The following is a 25,188-nucleotide window of genomic DNA, read 5'->3' on the forward strand; positions in this document are numbered from 1 at the left end:
AGTACGAGAGAAAACAGAAGGATACATAGACTGGGGGAGTGACTAACAATGATATAAACTGAGGTCATCTGAGTTGCTGATGAAATTCTAAAGCAAGGAATTCTAAACGGCAAAAATATACTGGCAAAAAAGTATTGCACGGCCGTGGATATTGTTAAGTCTAGGCATCATTAATTCTAATCTGCAAAAAAATAAATGGCAAAAGGGCAATGGGTCCTAGGCAGCAGGTAATCAGCAATGGGTACTGAGCAAAAGTAAATACAACCAGAAGACTACTGCAACCCTTACCGTTCCTCATCACCTTCACTGAAAAACATATGTTGAAGTCGTTAAACAATTTCTGGCTTTCCTCTGCACGACCCAAGCTTCAGCTTGCATACTGTTTTATATATATCTTCGACTCATGATCAACGATTTTCCTGAGTGCGTGCACTTAGGTAAAAAGATGAGTGATTCCCACCCTCGTCCCAGCCTTGGAGATGCTAAGTGATGTTATGAAGTACTTCCTGTAATTACTCACTCTGGCACATAACAGTGAATGTCCTGTCACAGAGCAGAAGTTGTTTGTGACCAGAATACCACAAGATTCTTTTGAGATGCTGGCTATTAATTTAGTGCAGAGCACAAACTACAAGGGCTTCCCTGTAGAAGCACTTGTTGTCTCAATGCTACAGCTACTAGATGCTTGTGAAAAAATGTTGCAACAGCATGTATGACATCTTTAAAAAAACACATCTGTCATTGTAAATATTGTCTTTATAAATCATTCTGAAAGCTGCTTACAACATCTGCATTCTTCCACTCACTCTCTGACACACACATGCACACAAAGTGCCAGACTTTCAGATTTTGCCAAAATATTTGTCAGAAATGTATTTGTTAAAAGGATGTTGGTTAGCTGAAATAAGATATTTCGACTACACATACTTTACATGTAGACAACATTTCAGTATGGATTCATTGAGACCACCATTATCTACTGAACAGCTGCAATAAGAAACTGATATGATTCATATGCTAGCCAAGACGAGAAACTGAAGGCCCTCAGCACTCTTGTCATGCCTGCTAGGCTGTAGCCTGTACAGGCTGGTAAATGTTTACATCATTGTATGTTTGCCTTTCATGCTTTCACCTTTGAAAATGATACTTTCCGCCTTCAACCTGGGTTAGATGGCAAAGTTGTACTTCAACATGCAACAAACTCAACACATTAACAAGAGGACATAGACCACCATACAAAACACTGATGACTACACAGAATTTGAAGATATTATCGGTGAATGTTAAAGTTAAAAGTTCATCAAACTATAATTAACAAAAGTAAAACATATTTATATAAAAATCACAATCAACTTACTTTGGGCGGGCAGGACTGTTGGCATCCATTTGTTTGAAAGCTGCCATAGCTCCACGGGGACCTTGTGGTTTGGCTACAAGACACCGCAAAATGTCCGATGTTAGCTGAAGCTGGCCATACACTTCAGCATGCATACAGAAACACACATCCCTTCTCATTTTACTTCATGCATTTGTTTTCCTTCTATTTTAAAATTTCTGAACAAAGCCATTTAAAACTTACTGAAAAGTGATATAGCACCACTGTCTAAGTCTAATTCTTTTAGCTACAGACAGAAATAAAGGTGTTTATCATGCAGTCTTTTGATAATCAGCAACATTTTTTAAATCTTGTCTCTCAATGAGATTGTTTCCTTCCTACATGCCAACTCCAAACTTCAAAGTAAAACAACTCACAAGAAACAAATGTGTTAAGTGCATTAATGCTGCAGAGCAAGCCACAATCTATTTCTTTACAGCCACTTCATTTTGAAACATGCAGGGTCAGGCTAAACACACCCTAGGTATGCCCCAGACTCCTGAAAACTTGAAACCTGATTTTGCTCGTTTATCATGTCTGCTGTGCCCCCATCTACTGTTTAACATGTAAGATCAAGGTCCCTGAGCTTAGAGGTGACAGGGCGAGTAAGTGTAAGTGATTCACCATGTCCAAGGCCTAGCTAATACAAACAGCTCAATCCCCCTTTTCCCAGTGTTTATCTTCCATGACAAATCAAACAACTGTCATTGCTGCATGGATTTTAATCTCTGCCCCAAGTTAAGCCTCGAATGTACAAAATCTCTTCCAAAGTTGGTCATCGCAGCACATCCACCCCACCATCCCATTGGCCGCGCAGCATGCACCCCACTTGGTGTGTGTGGGGAGGGGTGAGATAGCCGAGTGGCTAGAGCCAACGGCATCCGAACATAATGGCAGGAACACTCCCCAAGTCTGGTGCCCAGTGATGCTAGGTATTTCCACCCAACTGACCCTGCTGTGGGGTGGGTGCCTGAGGTCACAGACAGTTGGGAAAGTGAGGCAGTGAGGGAGAGCTGAGCCTCACAAAAAGATGACCTCATGATGTGAGGGCTTTAACACCTCACTGCTAGTCATGTACTGAGCTTGCACCACACACTAATGGTGGCTTGGTGTGAGACCAGGTGTCTTGCAAAGGCTCTCGACACCTTCATCACCTTGCAGCTTACAACTTAGTAAAATATGCTTCTGATGGCACTATTTCTTTCTTAATACAAACAAAGGTTTCAGTTTTGCTTTATTTCTGTTGATAATGCTTGTGATATTAAAAGTCTCCCTTGTGAAGGCGAAGAACATCTTGCATGTACCACGAGTAATATAGCCATTGATTAGGAGACAGGGTGTGTACCATGAGTGCAACCATTTAGGACAGAAGACAGGAAAAGTAATGTAGTGCAAGACTGCAGCTCACTATAGTTACACCTTTTGTCCACAACACCCTCTAAGTAGGGGAAATATTTGATTGGTTACCTTAGATTGTAGTGTACAGCTAAAGGCCTACAACATATTTTGGTGGTTACTTTAGATTGTTGTTGCACTGTAGTGTATAGTTTAAGGTCTACAACATATTTTATTGGTTACTTTAGATTGTTGTTGCACTGTAGTGTATAGTTTAAGGTGTACAACATATTTTGATGGTTACTTTAGATTGTTGTTACACTGTGGGTACAGTTAAAGGTCTACAACATATTTTATTGGTTACTTTAGATTGTTGTTCCACTGTAGTGTATAGTTTAAGGTCTACAACATATTTTGATGGTTACTCTATATTGTTGTTGCACTGTAGTGTATAGTTTAAGGTGTACAACATATTTTGATGGTTACTTTAGATTGTTGTTACACTGTGGGTACAGTTAAAGGTCTACAACATATTTTATTGGTTACTTTAGATTGTTGTTCCACTGTAGTGTATAGTTTAAGGTCTACAACATATTTTGATGGTTACTCTATATTGTTGTTGCACTGTAGTGTATAGTTTAAGGTCTACAACATATTTTGATGGTTACTCTATATTGTTGTTACACTGTGGGTACAGCTTAAGGTCAGCTGATGGTACTTCTACCTCCCCAGGACTCCGTGTTGTGGGCTTTGCGAGTGACACCATCTCTGCTGCTCCAGGACTGTGTTTTGACGGTGATACTACCGCTTGTTCCTGGACCACTGGCTCTCGATATCTGCTCCTTAAGGGTCCTAGCGTTAAGTTCTACATCGCCACACCGCAAGTGAGAGCAACCATGCAGAAAAAAAGAAACAACACGCATGAGAAGTGAGGATGACAAGATGCAAAGTGCTGTGACTCTTTATAGACAGAGGAGGCAACGGGGGCTAACACTTGCTTTTGATGTTGTGGTCAACTGTTAACGGTTTGTAGGTGGCTTTAGGATAACAACATGGAAGCCAACGTTTCTTTTTAAATAAAATTTTCTCATGCATCACGCATGTACAGGTTAGCAAGTGCAGGTCTCGCCGTGTTGCCTCAACTGTTTGCCCAGTAAGGTCACAACAACAAAGTCAACAACACAACCATGCCTCTAGCAACCTCACCTCGCCCCTCAGTCTGGCTGGCAAGTCGGGAAGCACACAGGGGCAGGGTAACACTTCCTGGGGTTACATCACAGGGTAACAACACTTCCTGGGGTTACATCACAGGGTAACAACACTTCCCGGGGTTACATCACAGGGTCAGGGTAACATTTCATGAGGTTACATCACAGGGTAATAACACTTCCCGGGGTTACATCACAGGGTCAGGGTAACAGCACTTCCTGAGGTTACATCACACGCTGCTACAGCACCCAGCGCGATAAAAAAAAGGTGAGCAAGCAAATCAACTTTCTTATCTTTTTCTCCAAACACAAGAGCAAACAGAAAAGATAAGCATGCATTTCAACTGAACACAAACGCACGCACAGGCAAGTGGCACACAGTACAACGATGTGTTTCACCAGATCAGCTGTACCCTGTACCCTGTACCCTGGGTACACCACCTGTCTTTACCCTTCAAAGTAACCCTCCCACTCCCCCACCTACACAGAGGGGATAACAGTGGAGCTGTTTGTGTTTCTGGTCCCACCAATGCCACTACTTGCATCTTCACTGGCCCCCACCCCTAGCCACCTCCCCTCCACCCCTAGCCACTGCGACAGAAAGGTGGCATTGCTGATGACCTCCCACGACAGTGACCCTGTGACCCCTGTGCAAGGTGCCGGACGAGGAGAGTTGCAGGGCCTGGGCTGGAAGAGTTGGTGTCGAGAGAGAGAACAGCACCATACACAGGCCTGGACAGTTTCCAGCCCACCCACCCCTCTACCCCAAGTCCGTGTGCAGCTCTGTGGTTGTGGCTGTTGCTGAGGCTGTTGCTGCTGTCGCTGGTGGCCCGGCCACCTGTTGCACTTATCTCCCATCTCGCTGTGCGACGAGTGGCACAAGAGCCGAGACTGAGCTTGATGACTACCTGCATCTCGTACACAACTTTATTTATTTGTCCAACCCTTATCGCCTAACCACACTTTCCCCTCCGCTTGATGCCAGATCGAGCGATGCCAGCCTCTAGCTACCTCCAGCCACCCCGCCAGCGCCTGGTGCACACAGATCTCGCCTGTTGCAGGTGACTGGGGGCTGGCCGCTAGGTGACTCACTGCAGCCAAACGCGGCTGCGCACGGCACTCCGCCAACACGTGTAATGAGCAGTGAGCACTGCTGCCCGTCGCTGTATACTTACCTTCTATATCCACCCCTTAACGCCACCCCTATAGCCCCGCCACACAAACAAATTATTTTCTGCAGACGCTCTCTAGGCACTTACATTAGTCGCCATTCACTCACAGCGACATTACAAAAACAACCGATGATCGTAGCTACCCAACCTCTACAGACCTCCTACACCAGCTACCCAGGGTTAGAGTTAGCTACCCAACCTCTACAGACTTCCTACACCAGTTGTTCAACTTCTACAGACTTTCACGTGGTGAAGAAGGAATCCTATGTCAGGTTACATCACACCATGGTAGCTGCACATCACACGGTGATGCACGACCCACAGGTACTACACACGACCTTTACACACGTGACACACCTGCCATGCACATCAAATACGTCACGTGTCCTACACACAGTAGAGGTAGTCTAGTCTTGAGAGTCCGGCCACAGGGAACATGGGAGACGTCACCACAGGGAACAGCGTGACGCGTTACCGTAGTAAGCAGCTTCGTCGTATGACGTCACCACAAGTAAATCCTTGATGTGAGACGTCACCACGTCGCCCTTTGTGACACGTTCTCCAGCAATCAGTCATGCCTCTGGAGCTAGTCCAGCATGCTTCGTACACCTAGACCAATACGCCACAGCTAGCCCATGACACGTCACACCGCCATCAAGGTTCACAGCGCTAGCTCATGTACATGTCACACCACTAGCCTATGTACGTTTCACACCACTAGCCCATGTACACGTCACACCTCCATCAAGGTTCACAGCGCTAGCTCATGTACATGTCACACCACTAGCCTATGTACGTTTCACACCACTAGCCCATGTACACGTCACACCCCAAGCCAGGTTCACACCACTAGCCCATGACACGTCACACCGCCTTCCAGGTTTACAGCGCTAGTCCCTGTACACGTCACACCACTAGCCTATGTACGTGTCACACCACTAGCCCATGTACACGTCACATCACTAGCCTATGTACACGTCACTTCACTAGCCCATGTACACGTCACACCACTAGCCATCCAATGGTACACCTCGCACAAGCTCATTTCGCTCCCAAGACTAGCCACTGCAGGACAAGGGAGGCTACTCTCGGCTGCTGGAGTACCTGCTGTCTTGGCCTTTGCACCGGAAGCTGCTGTCGCAGCATCGGGTTTGGCCTTCACCTTGACGCTTTCGTCAGACTTACGAGACGCGTCTGCTGCAGCAAGGTTGGGGTCACCTGATTCCACTTTCTGGTGACCTCCTGCTGCGTCCGTTGTCTGGTGACCTTTACTGGCGGACTCCAGCTTTGGGTCGCCTCCCTTTGCTGTGTCGCCTCCCTTTACTGTGTCGCCTCCATTTGCTGCGTCCTCCACTACTGGGTCGACTCCCTTTGCTGTGTCCAGTGTGGAGTTCTCTTCCCCCGGCGTTTCCTCATTCTTTCCTTGGCTAGGTTCCGATTTCTGGTCGCCATCTTTGCTAGCCTCATCACTAGCTGCATCTTTGTCCGAGGACTTCGTGCTGACAGCATCTTCCGCAGTGGAGTTGTCTGCCGCTGTGGAGTTGTCTGCCGGTGTGGAGTTGTCTGCCGCTGTGAGGATGTTGTCTGCCGCTGTGGAGTTGTCTGCCGCTGTAAGGATGTTGTCTGGCGGCGCCTGGACGTCTTCCTGCTTGTTGTCCGCAGACTCTTCGTCCTTCTCCTGGCCCTGGTCTTGCCTCCCCTGACTCACTCCTTGCTTGTCCAGCTGCGGCTCTGAGCCCTCGGCCACCTCCGCCACGGCCTGGGGTGCGTGTGAGTGTCCGTCACTGACCTCTTCGCCTGAAACAGGACTTGGTGAGTGAACTGCGACTGCAACAGACGCCTGCTGTCGTCAGCCTCACAGCAGCTTCACAGCACGGCCTGCAGCAGGTTCCCGTACAGTGAGCCAACTCTGACCCTTCACATAGCCCCTGAAAACATCTGGTGAGGGGTAAGGTAGGACACTCAGGTAAGACACTCAGGTAAGACAGTTGCACTTACCAGGTGGTCGCCTGCACTCCACACACCAGGTGCGAGACGACAGTAAAGACACGTCATACAAACATGCCGTGTGCTTGCAGTCTTGAAGCACGGGTGAAAGGTCATGAACAGGAGGCACACGACGCAATAATTATACTTCATTAAAGAATTGCCCCCCACCCCCAACGACTGCCTCCATCCACCCCCACTCCACCCCATTGTTGTTTTTGATGGGAAGTCCGCCCAAAGGACAATGACAGATGACCTGTCAAACAAACATTTGTGAGAAAACAAAAGGCAGGCAGTTGCATGCACGGTGTTGACACAGTGAACCACCCACAATGACAACTGAAACAAAGCTGTGCGACGTATTAACTGCAGAAACACACACACTGACACATGTATAACACGTTTGGGAGTGTGTACAGTAGTGGGGGGGGGAGATCATACAGCAACACCCTCATCACCACCATCACCACATCGTTAGGGTTAACCTAGTGACTGGTCACTGTCACTCTATATTGTTGTCACTCATTCTCAACCCTGTGTTGAGCACAGCGCCAGCTACCTGCCCCACCACAAACATCATCTACCTGCCGGTGTAACGGCTCCTACACAACATTGTCATTGTTAGTGAAATATTCCGCTCTACAAGTGAACTCCGTGTAAACAGGGGCTGACCCCGCGGCACACGTGACCAGTTGTTGTGGACCTGCAGAGAGAAGACAGACAATAGGAAAACAACAACAACAACAGCATGTACAGCAGCGCTGCTGTGTCGTCTTACCTGGTGTTGCACCTGGTCGGCCATACTGCACGCCGCCAAAGCCCGATGTCTGTCTGACAGTCGTCTCTGTCTTCTTAGTAACTGTGGTGGAACCATCTAGCAAACAACACCAGAGCATGCAGCCACGGCCATGAGCACATGATGGTGAGGTGAGAGGTGAGGTGTGACGTGTGAGTGGTGATGTGAGTGGTGAGGTGTGACGTGAGGTGAGAGGTGAGTGGTGAGGTGAGTGGCTGGGTGTGACGTGAGATGAGAGAGGTGAGGTGTGACGTGCGAGTGGTGAGGTGAGTGGCGAAGTGTGAGGTATGAGTGTAGAGGTGAGAGGTGAGATGTGACGTGTGAGTGGTGAGGTGAGAGGTGAGGTGTGACGTGAGGTGTGAGATGTGATGTGAGAGTGGTGAGTGGCTGGGTGTGACGTGAGATGAGAGAGGTGAGGTGTGAGTGGTGAGGACTGCCTGTAGCTGTTAAGCTCTGAGCGCTGTTATCACACGTCACCCACACCACGTAGCCTGTCATCAACAGCACAAAAAGCACTGACACTGAACCACTGCAAGTTAATGGCCTGACTGGACGGCACGATGGCTGGATGTGTGTGAACGATGGTCTGGCAGCTCAGTGGTCTGCTGGGGTGGCTCAGTGGCTGGTGTATGGAAGATGTTTAGGTTAGCTGGTGTATGTTCACATAAAGCTGTATAAGTCTGATCACTGGATGTTCACACACAGATGTAGAAAACTTACGTCACTGGATGTTCACACACAGATGTAGAAAACTTACGTCACTGGATGTTCACACACAGATGTAGAAAACTTACGTCACTGGATGCAGCATCAAACAACGACACCGACAGCAAACATGTCAGCGAGAGGCGAAAACGAAAAGTAAGAAGGTAAATAGTTTCTTTAAGATGCTTATAATAAAGAGAGAACAAAATAAAGTCAAAATGTTGGAATGTAACAATGAACAATGGCCATCAAGACCAAAGGCCAGTGTGCGCATGCGCGTCAAAGGGGGTAGAGAGAGAGGGCGGGGGACAGGAGTGGACAGACACGACAATGTCGGGGTAGATACAGAAAACAAATGTGACAGACGGGGCGAGGGTTGACAGAGAGTCAGTCACCCCGCTGGACCATCAACACACACAGATGTCAACACACACACACAGTGACGTCTGGATGTCCAATACACGTACACACAGAGTGACGTCTGGATGTCAACACACAGACACAGAGTGACGTCTGGATGTCCAACGCACACAGAGTGACGTCTGGATGTCCAACACACATAGAGTGACGTCTGGATGTCAGCACACGTACGCAGAGTGACGTCTGGATGTCCAACAAACAGTGACGTCTGGATGTCAACACACGTACACACAGAGTGACGTCTGGAAGTCCACAGAGACAGAGAGTGACGTGTGATGTGTGACCGATGTGGTGAGTAAGTCAGTCACCAGACACCACGCCAAGCTCACTGTAGTCAAGCCCAGTGTTACAGGCTGTCAGGGGCAGGTTACTCTCGTCATCCTTTCACCAGTTTCAGCGGAAAGACACGATGTGTCCGTTTGTTCACGTGTTCACGTGTTCTTGGTGGGATGCTGGGAGGTCGGGAGGTTGAGGGCTGACTGACTGCTGCCACTGTCGTTGGACACTTACAGCGGGCAGCCATGAGGTCAAGGAAGGAAGGCGGCGGCTACACGTGACGTCACGTGATGTCACGTGATGACAAAGACTGACCTGCCCTCTAACAACCAGAATGCTCAATGCCGACACAGAAACAACTCAGCATTAGACGAGAACATCACCAACCCTCCCACAACAAGAGAAGCCTGAAGCCCATGACCTCTTACCTTCCGACTTCATCGTGGTGGTGGTGGTGGCCGTGCGGACGGTGGCGCCCTCTGGCGTCTTGTGCTCGGAGATCTGCGAGTAGGCCTGCAGCTTCTTGGCCTTCTCCTCGTCCGCCTGCTTCTTCTTGTCCAGCACCGCCTTGTCGGCCGAGGCGTGGTACTGCGAGTCGCGCTCGCACGTGGGCTTCTGGCTCTGGAACGCCTCCATCTTGCGCTTCTTCTCCTCCTCCGCCTTCTCGAACTTCTTGCGCACCAGATCCTCCGTCTCCTTGTCCCTCTGCACGCGCCGCGCCTCCATGTCCGCTGTAAGGGACAGCACTCATCAGGCGCCCTCCACCCGCTCCCTCGTCAACCCATCCACCCACCCGTACAAGTACCCAGGCAGCTTATCACTTGACTACTAGCTGTCACCCACGATGACACAGTGACACAGTCAGCTCTTATAGTCATCTGTGACATGTGATGACACCATGACAGTCCCTCTCACACACCCTGACACAATGACACTTGTAACACCCTTGTGACACAATCCCCTCACACACTATGACACAATAACCCTTGTGACACAATGACACAGTTGCTTCTCACACACCCTGACACAATAACCCTTGTAACACCCTTGTGACACAATCCCCTCACACCCTGACACAATAACACTTGTAACACAATGACACTATAACCCTTGTGACACAATCCTCTCACACACCACGACACAATGACACTTGTGACACAATGACACTCACACGCACGCACAGTCGGAGCAGTACGTCACCTACTAACCACTCACCTCGCTGTTTATCTCTGATCTCTCGCAGCCTCGCTCTGATCTTTTTCCGCTCATCAAAGCTGTCTGTGGCATTCATCTGTAATGACAATGGCAACGATGACGACAATGATGAATGTAGTCAGTTGACCTCGCTACTGTATGTGACCTTTAACCTCTCGGTGTCAGGCTACTAGACTCGCTCGCGGCCTGTCCACCTGCATGTACACATCGTCAGGAGTCGTCAAGTGGACATCAGTGTCGTCCCCACCTACAGGAGGTCATGGGGGGGGGCAGCTGCTGGAGGTCACAGGAGCTGTAGGGACACTGAGAAAGTTCTGGTCACTAGGTCTGTCGTCCACTAATGGAGGCTCAACTCCGACAACCGCATCGTGCGGGAGGTGCTGGTGGTGAAAACGAGGCTAGAGCTGGACAGTGTGACAGTGGCACTGAGCTGGTGTGACCGCGTGTATGTTGGTGACATCCGCATTCTCCATGACAACGCAACCAACTCTGTTTTCAGATTATTATTTTTATTATTATTTCTGTGTTATTATTTGTTCTTCAGAAAGCGTTGTGACGTAGCCTGTGACGGGGTGAAGTGTTGGATGCATTCACTTTCTTCTTCGTCAATCCGCGTGCAAGCAGACGAACCCCTCGGTGAGGTGTCGTGAGGCCAGGGAGGTCATCTCACCCAGGCGGGGCTTCGTGATGTCAGAGGCAGGCGAGTGCACGGTGCACATCTCCATGGCAACCTGCAGCACGCCGTCACGCTAGGGGAGGGTGGACCTTATCATCATCATCGTTCTCGCCGACCAAACAAAGAACGACATCAGCAGGCGCTGGAGGCCGCCACCTGCCTTGCATCCTCGGTGTCTCAGAGGTATACTACGAACGGGGTGGGGGTAGGGTGGGGCAGTACAATACTTCACTACAGCATGTTGACAATGAAGTGACGTGTCCACGGTTGCTGACAATCCACAATGAAAGCATCCAATGGTCCACAGTCCACATGACACCAGCGCTGACCAACGGGTGGCAGACCGACAGGCTGGGTACAGACCGGACAATAAGCGGGTACTTGTCAGGTGGGCTGGGGTGGTGTGGGGTGGTCAGGTGGTCAGGTGGTCAGGGGTTACCTCTCACAAACACACTGGACCACAACAAACGGACCGTGTAGAGGTGACGAGCGTGCGCGGGGTTGTGAGATGACGTCCAGCTTTGGGCATACAGTCAGTGACGTGACATCACGTGTGGGGGCGGCTGAGGCGACATAAGGGTCAGATGTGTGACGTAGCGTGTGCGTGCGTGACGTGCGACAAGTATGTGTGGTGACGTGCGTGTGTGCGAGCTCAACTCACGAGCTTGTGCAGCTCCTCCTCGTCCTCGATCTGGTCGTACGACGGCATGGTGTCCCCGATAGCCTCCTGTCCACCCTGTGTCTGCTCACCTGTCAGCAGCGACGGCCGCCCCCTCTGTAGACACAAACATCACACGTCACACATCAGACAGATACGTCACAGACAACAGCAGGAGCGTCACCATCTGCCGATTCTCTCTCTCAAATACACAGCGTATTTCAACTTCACCGATTATATTTCACAAATAACCACAGACAACATGTCAACTTGTCTTGTAGGTAGGAAAGGAGGGAGATGTGGACAGTGGACAGTGGACAGTCTAGTGTTCCCTAACAACCGGCTTTACACATCTCTCTCTCTCTCTCACACACACACACACACACAGACACACGCACACACACACAAGCATGCACACAACAAAGAGTAACCCACAAGTCTACCTGCACACCTGCACATCATGCACAACCTTTACAAGTTGCCAAGTCGGGGATCGAGGCTCACACCGCCATTTACACGTCAGCACATGCACATCACAAAGTGAACATCTGTGAACGAGAGAGGGAAGTAGAGATACAGGTGGAGGGAGGGAGGCCTGTGGGCTCTAGTCGATACCGAGACTGATGAATGGCGAGGACAAGAAGTCAGTTCACTAAGGTCACCGGGAGGGACTAAATAAAACTGAAGGACAGCACTAAGTGCACAGCAAGCCACAGCCCTCCCCCCCCCCCCCACAAACACCCACACACACACCCACTCACACACTGCTGATGACAGAACTTGGGTAGCAACACGTGATTCGCACGTGATTCACACCCGTCACGTCATCACAATGTACTTGACTGAGGGATGACGCAAACTGCTGAGACGGAAATAACGATGTTGAGCAAAGTCTGAGACAGTCGGCCATGTTGGTGGCGTTGTAGCAGTCGTAGCAGTCGTAGCCAGCCTCCTTGTGTAAAAAGTCCTCCGTGGCTATGGCGCCTGAGACGTTGCCCACAGAGCCACTCTCCTCCTGTGCTCCCTACAGACGCCATGTTTACTGAGGTCAGAGGTCAGTGCTAGAGGCGCGTGTCAGTCTGCTCATGTGCATGCATCGCATGCTTCACACCAGAACGTCACGTGCTGGGTGGCATCCAAGATGCTATGACACGTCACGAGACACAGCTGTGACGTAGTGAGGTGTAAAGAGGTGTCACTGAAGGTGTCAGGTGTGATATTAAAATATTTTACACCGCCGGTGACGCATGATGTATTTTGTGGAGAATGAGACCTTGACATGTCATGTGACGTTTTGAGTGACGTCGCTTACGTTTGTTGGACAGTCAAGGCGTGACGCCTTACATGGTTTCCTGTTCATAGCAAACAGAGTTTGATAGCGTGTTCACTGCCGGCTGTCAGTGCGGCACATCAACAAAATACCTGCGCGCTGCTGGCGGCGGACATCAAAGCGATTGCAGGTAAATGTAAAGGTGGGCCCTACTCGCGTGGTCACGATGGCTCAGTGGTACACAGGAGAGCGCCTACCGTTTCCACGTGTACCTGAGCTTGCTGGCTGGCCTGGCTGGCCCTGTAAGCCGGCAGCGACACCGCCCGCCATTGTGCTTCCCCAGCAGCAGGCTCCTTGTTTCGCCGGGTGTCGAGCAGCGCCGCTGTGTGCACGCTCCACGGTGGGGTGACTACAAGGCTAAGTAGGTGCGCGCGCCCGGCATACCGCTCCCACGCTCCTGGAGCGGCGCGAGGAGGCAGGTAGATGAGGGGTGGGTGGCTTTAAATGGCACCTGAAGACTGACGAGGCACATCACAGACAGGCTCCAGGTAGGCAGACCCTTGCTCGTCAGCGGCCACCACCGCCAGCCTCAACAACCGGGTGTAGCTGCTCTACCTCCCCACCCGCATCATCTCTCCCTCCCACCCGCATCATCTCCCTCCCGCTTGGCGACTTCGTCGAGATGTGGCCACCACCTACAGCAGCTCCAGTAACACTGGGGGAGATGATGGGGGGGAGGTGGCGGACAGGTACAATGAGCAGCAACTCTGCCAAGGGAAGATAACTCCTGATGGCGGAGTCGCTGGTGGCGATAGGCGGTGGCGGGTGGGAGGGGTAGGGGTGCAGGCGAGCTCCTCCTCTTCCCAGCATGCCCTTCTGTACTCGCCGCCACTGGCACTGCAGGAATGGTGAGCTCGACACACTCGCAACAATTAACGTTTAATTAAAAATAGTCACAGAAACCGACATTTGTGGGCCGCTTGCTGGGTGAGCTGCTAACTACTCCACCACCACCACCGTCAACACCACCACCGTCAACACCACCACCACCACCATCATCACCACCATTTGTAATTTAACAATTAACCGACATTTGTCTGCTGTCTGGCCCAAGTATCTTTCCGGAAAAGGAAGGAAGGAAGTCGTGACGTACACAACATGGCGCTGCTGACCTTTCTTATTCTTTGACTTGACGCTCCACTTATCCACCTGCTCGCCCAAATAAAAATAATGATCACGTGGTGTGACCCCGCATTATAACCCCCACACCACTTCGACATCAAAGAAAGTTTTCAGAGGTCACAAGTAGTTTCAAAGTTGGTCACGTGACGAACATGGAGACTCGGCCATTGCCATTGAGGCGAATGATTGACACCCACTGGCACCCGGAGGTTAGAGGAGGATAATATTTGACCTCTATTCACCCCTCACCCCACCGCCACCCGGACTTACCTGTCACCCGTATTAATTACATAATACAGCCATACTCGGGCCCACACCCACCTTGGCTCTATAGTCGCACTGTAACGGTGGCGATGGTGGGGCTGGTGGGGCTGGTGGGGCTGTGTGTAACGGTGGGAGGAGTACGGGTGGGTAGTACAGGTGTACGACTCAGGGATGAATAGTTGTCTGCCCATAGTTGCCTCCCTGTAGAAGACAACTCTCTATTTCACACGGGAGGCTGTTGGATGTGTAGAGGTGGGCTGTGTACGTCATGTTGCTGTAGCTGCTGGCTCGGCGTAAAACACGTGACTATAGCAGGCAGCACGTGGATGGCCCGTGTCACGTGCGCAGCCGCTGACCTGTGACGTGGATCTGCGCTCGCGGGAAGCCGCAAGTAGAGTTGTCTTCCTTTAGCTACTGAAGGACGAGACATCACGTGACATGTCTGTCGTCTGATACAGTGAGTAAGTGAGTAGTCTCGTGTATGTGAGTATGTGAGTATTCTCGTGTGGATATGTGAGTAATCTCGTGTGAGTAAGTGAGTAGTCTCGTATGAGTACCGTCACGTGGCCTGTCATTATTGCCCCAGTAATGTCTACGTTACACAGCGCGTGGGCGGGAGGATGCTGCTAGTCTCGTGGTGGAGGCTGTGAGCTGTGCCGCTGGTCTGAGACCTGCTCAGGTCCCCCATCACTCCCCCTCCCCCAGCAGCTGCTGAGGAGAAATGGTAAAGGTCAAAGGTCAAAATGCCGATGTGTTGTTGTTGTGGGGTGAGCCCGCACGTTTGTCGAGATCGGCTGTTTGTGCGAGGGCCGGTGACCTCCCGTCTTCTTGCCTTGCACCTTCCTCGACCCTTCACGGGGCAGTCAGGTACCCCCGAGGTCGACTGGGGGAAAGTTCGCTGTGCCACAGGGGTATTGAGCACGATAGTGGGCCTCTTTTCCACTCGGCCCCTGTACCGACACGAGAAGCTAGGGCTGGAGAAGATATAGGTAGAGAGTTGGAGTTGGCTATGGGACGGCCTTGCACTAGACACAGTGAACCACCTACTATCACTGCCCTTTGGGTCATGGCTGTGGCACTGGTCCCTTTATGACATGACCCAAACTACGTATGTAAGATGGCAGCAACTCCCACAACCAATCTTCCCTCCAGGTGGGGCGAAGTACCCGTATGAAACTGGTGATGTTTGTGAGTGGGGTGGAGGGTAAGGGGTGGGTGTCGGCCTCCTATCCAAGGACTTAACATCCTGCTCAGCATCCAGATGACAGGCTACACAGGAGTAGACACACTGACGGTAATGTTCCCTGGTGGACTGTCAACATCAGCGTCTGGTCGTCACCCACGTGTTCAGCAGCCTATACCTCAAGGTGGTGGTGGTGGTGGTGGTGGTTAACTGTGGTTAACAGCCATTAACTGTGGTGGCTGTACAGAAGGTCGCACACGGTGCGGACAGACAAGATGGCTGCCAGAACTTTCACTAGTCATCTGCACTTCGTGGGGTTTTACAAAACACGTGACAGCTGCCACGTGATGTTCCTTCGAACCCTCCTGCTGTGGTGGACACGACTGTCTCCTACAGCAGTGAAGACTACTGACACTCCTACAACCGACACCACCGACACCACCAACACCAGCAACACCACCAACACCACTCGCACACTAGACGTTCTCCTGACATTCAGACACTCACTGACATCTACAAGATGACATGACAAACCAACTCCTGTCTACTCCTGTCCTCCGTCTAGTTACCGACGTGCTATTTATAGACTGACAGCAGAAGTGAACAACAGTTGTGCCGACCATGTTTTCGTATGAACGCCCAATTCCTTTGCGACACGTGTCTGGTGATACGTCACTCAGCGATGAAGATTCGTGACGCAGGCGGTGCCCTAGCCTGGAAGGTACCAGCAGGTGGCGCTGTTGACCTGTGATCACGTGCGCCTGGCTAATTCTCGCTAATTCAGGAGCTGGGCGAGATTTGCGACACTGACGACACTGCTGTCGTCACGCTCACCCAGGCCCTCCCAGGCAGACATTTAACCCCGTGACCTCTGACCTTTGGGCAGCTACACGCGGATACAGCTGTAACCCACCTGTCGCAACGTGCATCAATGTTGCCAGTCTATACGTCACTACATCGCCAGGTGACATAGACAGTGCAGGGTCTACGTCACAACTGCCATGTCACTCTCAGGCTTTGTGCTGGACCGCACGTCACCTTTGAAAAGGGCTGTGATCACACGTCACTTTTGCTGTGTACGTCCCTCACTTCCGGTACATTGCGTCACAGCTGCCACTCGCAACCTGTTTGCCCGCCATGCTGCACGTGCTGTTTGTGCTTGGCGTTACAGTCACGTGTCTGTGTCGAGGACCTCCGGGGCCCGAAGTAACATCTCAGCCACCAACTGTGGCTGTGAGGAGGGCGAGGGTCAGACTGTCAGCCTTACACTGCTGGTACCACGGAGGTTATTCACTCCCAGGCGATGTATCACGACAACAAACTGTCCCAACAACATCTTCCCCACAACAACAAAGAGTCGCCGCCAGCTGACCCTCCGTCTCCTGAGCACCGGATACTGGCTGGAGACTGAAGCCTGTCCTGACACACATGTGACACACTGAGTGTCGTGACTGCTGACACTCTGACACATAAGACGGCAACACGTCTTGTGACACACGGCAATGTGAGAATGTCGATGAGTTTCCTGACACCTGGACACAGGATAGCAGGAGGTCATGTGACAGCCGGACACACCTGAGTGCCCCGAGACTGTGGCACCTGCCCTGACCACACGTCACCTGACTACTGCCATTCTGGCCTGTAGCTTCTCACCTGCTGCCACAGGTACACACTTGCACAGGTGCACCTACCTACACACCAGCCTCGTCAGCTCGTGACACAGCAGACAGCACAACATTCCCGGCAAACACTAGTCTACCCATCGGCCTCTGTCTACCCGACCTTCTGCTGGACCTTGTAGGTTAGTTGCCACTGGAAACACGCAGGTAACATAACGTCAGGTATTCTACAGGTTACTGCTGGCTCTCGTTGCACGTGCAGACTCACCTGGTCAAAAGGTCACGACTCAGCGAATTCCGAGTAAATCCAACAGCCGCTCCCCCGGCACCTCAGCCTGCTCACACCCGAATCTCCGCTGGGCTGCTTCTGCTGGTCGGGTGTAGCACTGTTCCGAAAGTCAGCAGCCGGGTAGGTTATTCGGGTAGCAAGTTCCACCCGCACGCCGACACACGGTGGAAGCTACTGGTACCAGACCCAACCGCCGCCACTGACTGCGGAACGAGGCGAACACGGCCTCCAGTCAACGCCGCCACCAGGAGGGAGGGAGGACCGGGAGGAGCAGCCCGCCACACAGCCTCCCAGCTCGCTGAGGAGGGAGCAGATAGTTGGGGCGATATAAATATACCATAACACGTGCATCTCGCTCGTGGGGCTGAGAGGCGCAGTGTAGGATGGGGTCAGGCAAATGGCGCGCGCTGCACGTGCACCGAGGGATGCAGTGGGGTCGTGACGTCACACAAGTCAGTGTCAAGCGTGTATGCCGTGTGCCAGGTGTCACACCTGTGTCAGGTGCTACAACTACGTATCAGGTATGTGTCACGTAGGTGTCGGGTGTCCATAAAGTCGGAGGCTGTCGTAGGCATCATCACCGACACTTACCAGTCATCAAGTCAGTGAAAGCCACCCGCCCACCCCGAGTGCCGCATTGTCAGTCCTACGTGCACCCTGGATGCCACCCTACGACTGTTCCCTGTGATCTTGGCGCTTTGGTGAGGTGACAGGTTCGTGTCACCTGCTGCTATCACCTGCGACATTCAGCATCTTGAGAAGGTGGCTGCAACTGGTTGTCTCCCCCTGCCAAACCCTGCAGGTTGTCTCCCCTCTCTCCCGACTCCCACCCGTCAGTTGAGATGTTAGATAAGCCGGGTACATGTACGTGGTCATCTCAGTGCACAGATAAACTCGATATAAATAAGTGGCCTGCTGTCCTCTCAACAACCATTCCCACCTTCTCTCCATCCCTCACATGGGTACACGAGCGCACGTGACACGCTGACACATGTACGCCATGACACGGACTGGCTGGAACAGTGACATCTACTGACACCTGTCCTTACACCATGACAAGTACTGCCACAAACTGACACATGTACGCCATGACACGGACTGGCTGGAACAGTGACATCTACTGACACCTGTCCTTACACCATGACAAGTACTGCCACAAACTGACACATGTACGCCATGACACGGACTGGCTAGTACACAGTGACATCTACTGACACACCATGACAAGTACTGACTGCCACTGACACATGCCCATCGTGACAAGCACTTAGCACATCCACCAACCAACCAAAGCTACGTCACGCGCTGAGCTTTACCTTTCATCTACCTGTCATCTACCTGTCGTCATTTTGTTACACCTGTCAGGGAACAGCAAGTAGGTTCCGATGAACCACTCTCCCCGGAAGGACGAGAGACGGACGGCGTGACGCTGCATGAACTGTGCAAGAGACTGCAGCTGTCAACCCACAGGTCAAGGGTCAGATCAGGGTCAGAGTTCACTGGTGTAGCGATGTGTGTTCAGCGGCCACAAAAACAAAATAAGGACAACAACACGAGCCGTGCATGGCTCGTCATCGTCATCGTCGTCATCATCATCAAGCATGGCTGTGTTGTGTGCGTGATGACTAGACCATCACGTGGGATGTGGCGCCATGTGCGTTTATACTTTGACGATGACGCACACCGCCATTTGTCACGTGACGGCGGCCAATGACAACGCCGTATTTTAACAGCTGCCGACAAGCTGCTAACGTAGTTGTAGTCGTAGTCGTAGTCGTAAAAGCCAGCGGTCCTCAAGCCAACGTTGTCGGTTCGATTTTTAATAGTTTGTTTTCTTGGGTAGACATGTTTTCTTGTTTATTTGTACAAGACAGCGTTTGCACGTGCGTGTGTTGAGTTGTCAGGTCGACAGACATGCGCACTCCAGGTTTGAGTCCACAGCCTGGGACCTCAGAACATCGATGGCAGGAGCGAGGAGATCAACAATGGCGGCTGGGCCGAGGTGTTAGGCGGCCAGGACTCGGGTGTTGGTGTTTTCATGGCCGGGTAGCTAGGCGGGTATTCTGCCTTCCCTGTACGTCCATCACCGGGTGCAGGTCGTCACCTCTCAGCACCTGACGCACGCACACGCGGGGGAGGAAGGTGGGGGCGACGATGGAAAAACAACTGATGAGCCCGTGACGTGCGCCAAACGTCACAAACAGCGTCATAAATAAACGGGCAGCAGGAGAGGGGGGGAGTCGCGGAGGGGGGCAGCACTGTACAAACCGACATCTTGATCGCCATCATCTCCGTCTCCAACAGCACGTGCAGCATCCTGACCCGCAGTCTCACCGCCACACGGCAGCAACACAACAACAACAACGTGGAGACCGAGTGACGTCACAGGCGACACCTGAGGTAGGTCGGTTGGTGTAACACCCTACAGACATCGGAGGTAGGTCTGTTGGTAACTACACACTGTGCACAGTCACGCATTAACACGTCACTCAACACTGTACACACATATACCTATACGTCACCTAACATAGTATTGCTGGGGTATGTCACTGAACACGACCACGTTACAGTAGCCACTGTACGTTACACAATAGCCCCTCTGTAATACGTCACTATAGTCGCCATGTTGTATAAACAGTCGCCTATAATACTTCCCTACACTGTAGTACTTCGCTATGCAAACACTCCTGTGATACGTCACGGTTACGTACACAGCCATCCTGTAACACACCACTGTGTTGTAATCGTCACTCTGTGATAAAACACGGTCGCGCAGTACGTCACTGTGGTGTACAAACAACGGGCTGCTAGCAGTGATACCTGCCTGGGTGCTGTACACACACAGCCCACCTGTACTACGTCACTGCACGTGGCGCACTAACGGCTACAGTCGGTCTGTGGAGGCGGTGACGATGTACAGGCCGCCTCTTGTCTCCCGGCAACACTTGCTGCCTGACCTCGCGTGACCCTACACGTGACACAACTGCTTGAGGTCTTGTCAGCCTCGTACTCTACAGACTGTTGTGTACACTATAGTTACCTCTCTATATACATGCTGTTGTGTACACTATGGTGTGTTGTTTACTCACACTGTACTGACTGTTTACATCACACTTTATGTACTGTTGTGTGTACGTCACACCGACGTTTCTCGAATGTTTTTCCACAAAGGTTTTGCAAACTCGTTCGTCAATGTTTTCTAAGACGCATGAAAAGCAGTTCTGAAAACTGTTATGAAAACGACTTGTCACGTGACGCTGGTCACGTGGTTGTCGTGACTACGACAGCGACATCTGTATGGAGGAGGGCCGAGAATCAGATGAATGGCGGTGTGACCTCCTGTGACCTCCTGTCGTTGACCAGACCTGGCTACAAGCTGGACAACACGTGTTTGTTCCCCCGTCACGTCACAGGGTCTAGTCAATAGTTTCACTCACATACACGGTTTAAACATCTACCCACCCGACAGGTCTGCCAGGTCCACACCCCGTCTGTACACATACCCAGGGCCCCATCCACCCCGCTTGCTGACCAGACCTGACCTGACCAAAGGTCACGGAAAACGCTCGGCAGCCTGAAGACAGCGAGCTGTACCTGCCTATACCCCCCCTTGCCCCCTTGCCCCCCCCTGTGCCCCCTTGTACCTGGCGTTTGTTTGGCGTCTGACGGCAAAACCCTACAAGGGTTGCCCCGCCTGGCGCACCGCTATTTTTAGCCCTCATCCGTTCCCTTAGCAACCAGGAAACGTACACCCGTGTTTTTCGCCGCTGTTATTTTTATGAATGACTTCACACTATGTTGCATTCTCAACTCATCTCGCCCCTCGCCTTCTCCCCCAGCCTCCCCCCCCCCTTTCAAGACAAACAAGCTCTGGCGTCGATAGGTTCTGCCGCCGATAAGGGGCCGGGGCCGCCATCTTTACACACCGCTGGGGCCCACAGGGGCACCGCACGCACCCAGCGGGCTGCCAACATTTGGACAGACAGAAGGCGGTGCGTGAAACAACAGCGATACCCGCACACACATCAGGGTACAGCACAAGATGGAGGAGGGGATACACGTTACCTTGCAGAACTAGAGGGAGGACGGGGGGAGGGACAGTTACAACTGTAAACAAATAACAGGGGCAGGGAGGGTCTGGTGTCAGTCAACTGATTGCATCAACAAGTGAGCTTCCTCTGCGAGCCTCCAACAGGAATTCCAGTGAGCCCTCAACCTGCTACCTTTTGTCACACTATTTTGGTTGTGACCTTTACCGGCGTGACGCTGGGTGGCGTGACGCTGACACACGTCAACATTTCTTTGAGTGAAAATAGGAAAATAAGGACACTCGCAGCCGACTGGCTGTACAGATGGAAGGAAATGATGGAGTCGCTCAATCCACGTGCTGGCCTCATCTTATAAACTGTGGGGAGCAGCGAATGTCACGTGACTGTGTCACAGACTTCCTCACCCCTCACGTGGTCACGACTCACACTGACCCTCGTGTATTTCACCATAATTCACCGTGCTTCACTGGTTCACATCACAGATTGACGGAAGGGAACTGTCCGCCATAGTGAATGTGAGTGGTTCGCGTGACAACAGAATAAATGAGACACCAACACGTGACATCACGTGACGAGCTCAAGAAGAGGTGGAGAGATGCCGACTGCAGACGAATGAACGTTCAAAACAATTTTGTTTTCAAGACAGCAGTTTCTAATTATAGCTCTTCGGCGTGTGGAGGGGTGCATGGTGTAACGGGATGAAACTTCCTAGCAGGACTAAACTTCTCAGTATAGTCTGCGCATGCGCATGAAGCGAAAGTTCACTTCGTTATCACTGCATAGCCATTTTTTTTCTTTTCTTCGCCGAGTTAATAAGTAAAATAGTAAAAGTAAAAATGTTATAGTAAATCGGCGAAGAAAAGAAAAGAAAAAAATGGCTACGCAACGATAACGAAGTGAACTTTCGCTTCATGCGCATGCGCAGACTATACTGAGAAGTTTAGTCCTGCTAGGAAGTTTCATCCCGTTACACATGGTGCACCCGGCCAGTACACACCCTCCAGCATGCAACGCTCTGTGTCTCTGTCTCTCACCGGCCCATGATGCCTCTGTTGTTTTCATAGACATGAACCTTCGTCTACAGCGTGTCTGTAGCAGCTTCTATTTTGTGTTTATGTCACGTCTCAAGACGTCACATTATGTCTACTCATGTCTCTGTGCCTATGTCGCATCTCACGGCATTACATCATGTCTAATAATCTCTGTGCCCTGTGATATCTGTGTATCAAGGAAGCTGCAGCAGACGACACGTGTTGTGAAGGTTGTAGTTCACGGGCGCACGCACCACACACACACCCTCACTGCAGTGTGCAGTCCACCAGCGCACGGGCACGGCGCGTGCAGCAGCTGCTCTCAACATCATTGGCTGGGCTGCTGACACTGCTTTCAACAAACACTTCGCTGCTTCGTCTACAGCGTGTGAGGCCTTCACCTCCACATTCACCTCCACATTCACCCCTACATTCACCTCCACATTCACCTCCACATTCACCGCCACATTCACCGCCACATTCACCCCCACATTCACCGCCACATTCACCTCACCTTCGCCTTCTAAAAATGGCTGCTGGCTCTTAGGTGACGTCTTGATAATGAGGCTAAAGTCACCAGAGTGGCGGTCGACGATTGGACCACACGCAGCACGTCGACTATTGAGTCACGTGACGAGTCGACTACAGGACTACACTCAGCAGTGTAGCAACAAATATGGAAACTAAAATGAAACCAAGGTAAACGTTCTTCGCTCATCAAGAGGTCACACAACGGGTGGAACCAAGGGAGGCAAACAGCAGGGAGGGATGTGCGAAAGAAACAAACACCGTCCCCCACCCCACATCCACAAGATGGCGCCGGTGTCGTCAGACAGGTAAGGCAGGTGACCCACCAGCAGCCCACACCGACGCCCGCTGCACCTGCTTCACACCACTGTATAGCAGGGTTGTCCCCCTTGTCACGTGCCCTCGTCAACGGTCCATGACGTCATCATTAGACAGCGCCCTCTACATTACAGCCGAGTCCACTGAGACATTATTCCCCCTGATTGCCATGACGACGGCAAAAGAAGGTAGGGTGGGGGTCTTGATGATCTCCCTTGTCGGGGATCTCCCTTCATTGGATCTCAGTTCGAACTCAGTTGTGATTATCAGGCTAGCCCTTGCCTGCCTCCCTGCACATCCCGATGACCTCGCGACCTGTGCACGCAGGGGCGATAACACGCCACCCGTAGGACAGATAAGCCAGAGACCTCCATGAGAGAGGATGAGTGGTGCAAGATGCTGATTGCTGTCCTCCATACTCCCCGTTCCCCAGCGTCACCGCCGACACAAGAGGGCGCCACTGCGTACGACGGTAGGGGAAAGGGTGTCAGTTCGTATCCCTCCTTGGGGCAAACTTTTTTGTTGATGCGACAGATGTTTAAAGGACCGGCCGTCAGGAGGTTTCCTCCTTGGCAACCTTCTGTTCCAGAGCGAGGTCACCAGAGGTCATCAGTTCACTTAGCAGAACCCAGTCCGACAGCGGGGTCGACTGGTGCAGGGGGTTGGGGTTAGAGTTCGCTGCGCTACCCAGGTACCCGCGCTCTAACAACTGGGATATACGGCTCCCCTACATACCGACAGTACACACACCAACACACATAACACACACATAACACACACATAACACACACAGTAACACACACCAACACACACACCAACACGAGCACAGTGTCTAAAGGAGGAAAGAGGAAAGAGGAGGACCTGAGAGATGTATACATCCATCGCTTGATGGATGGACCGACCAAAGGAAATGCAAAAAAAAAAAAAAAACCCACCTTGACAACTTCCGGTCTCTCCTGCTTGAGAGGCATGGAGTGCCAGCGTCGGATTCCTCCGGCTTTGTCCCCCGAGTTGTCTTCCTTGAGGAACTGGGCGCGCAGCTGGCTAACCAGGGAGCGCTGCGAGCGGCCGCCCGACAGCTGGTCACGTGGTGTGGGCTCCGCGGTCTTCCTGCTGTACGAGGTCTCCTGCAGCGACAGCTTCTTGAGCGGCGACTGGGCGACATCCTCCACCCCGGGGACCAGCCCCCTGTCCTTGACTTCGTCGACCTCCGTAATCGTGACGTCAGGCTGTAGCGTGACGCTGCCATCGGCGTCCGTCCACTGCACCCGGTACCTGCTGCCCGCCTCCCAGTCACGCGCATGCGCGGCGTCCCTGCCGTGCGCACTACCGTTCGCTGCACGTGCCGACAGAGGGCGCTCGCCATCCAAGTGGATGTGGACCACCGACCTCGCTCTGGACTCCGCGTTCACTGGCAGCTGACCTGCGAGGTCAGAGGTCTCTTGCAAGGACGCTGACCTGGAGGTCACGAGTGGCTTGTGCTCAGCCAGGCGTAGCGCGGCTGTGATGATGTCTGCTGGGTGCGGCTCCGACAGCTTTTTGAACGACCGCCTGACTGACACCCGGGGTAGCACGCCCTCCTTGTCTGGATCTAGGGATCCACATACAGAAACTGTGTCAACAGCGGGCGTTA

The 25,188-nt window shown here is 51.9% G+C and overlaps 1 protein-coding gene across 7 annotated transcripts in view; it reads right to left on the minus strand.

Annotated features, from left to right (window-relative positions):
• Positions 1-25,188, minus strand: part of LOC112561770 — an 82,067-nt gene that overhangs the window by 7,552 nt on the left and 49,327 nt on the right. For 3 of the 7 annotated variants that reach the window (XM_025234464.1, XM_025234466.1, XM_025234471.1), the window contains 7 exons: positions 24,491-25,146; positions 11,826-11,939; positions 10,489-10,564; positions 9,702-10,004; positions 7,855-7,950; positions 3,435-3,575; positions 1,358-1,430 (listed from right to left, as the gene is read on the minus strand). In XM_025234464.1, the coding sequence (XP_025090249.1) occupies positions 1,358-1,430; positions 3,435-3,575; positions 7,855-7,950; positions 9,702-10,004; positions 10,489-10,564; positions 11,826-11,939; positions 24,491-25,146 (1,459 nt within the window). The remainder of the gene's footprint in view (positions 1-1,357; positions 1,431-3,434; positions 3,576-7,854; positions 7,951-9,701; positions 10,005-10,488; positions 10,565-11,825; positions 11,940-24,490; positions 25,147-25,188) is intronic. The other 4 variants (XM_025234467.1, XM_025234468.1, XM_025234469.1 and 1 more) reach the window with 2 other exon arrangements.

The sequence above is a fragment of the Pomacea canaliculata genome, linkage group LG4, assembly GCF_003073045.1.
Source record: "Pomacea canaliculata isolate SZHN2017 linkage group LG4, ASM307304v1, whole genome shotgun sequence".
In the NCBI taxonomy this organism is placed as follows: domain Eukaryota; kingdom Metazoa; phylum Mollusca; class Gastropoda; order Architaenioglossa; family Ampullariidae; genus Pomacea; species Pomacea canaliculata.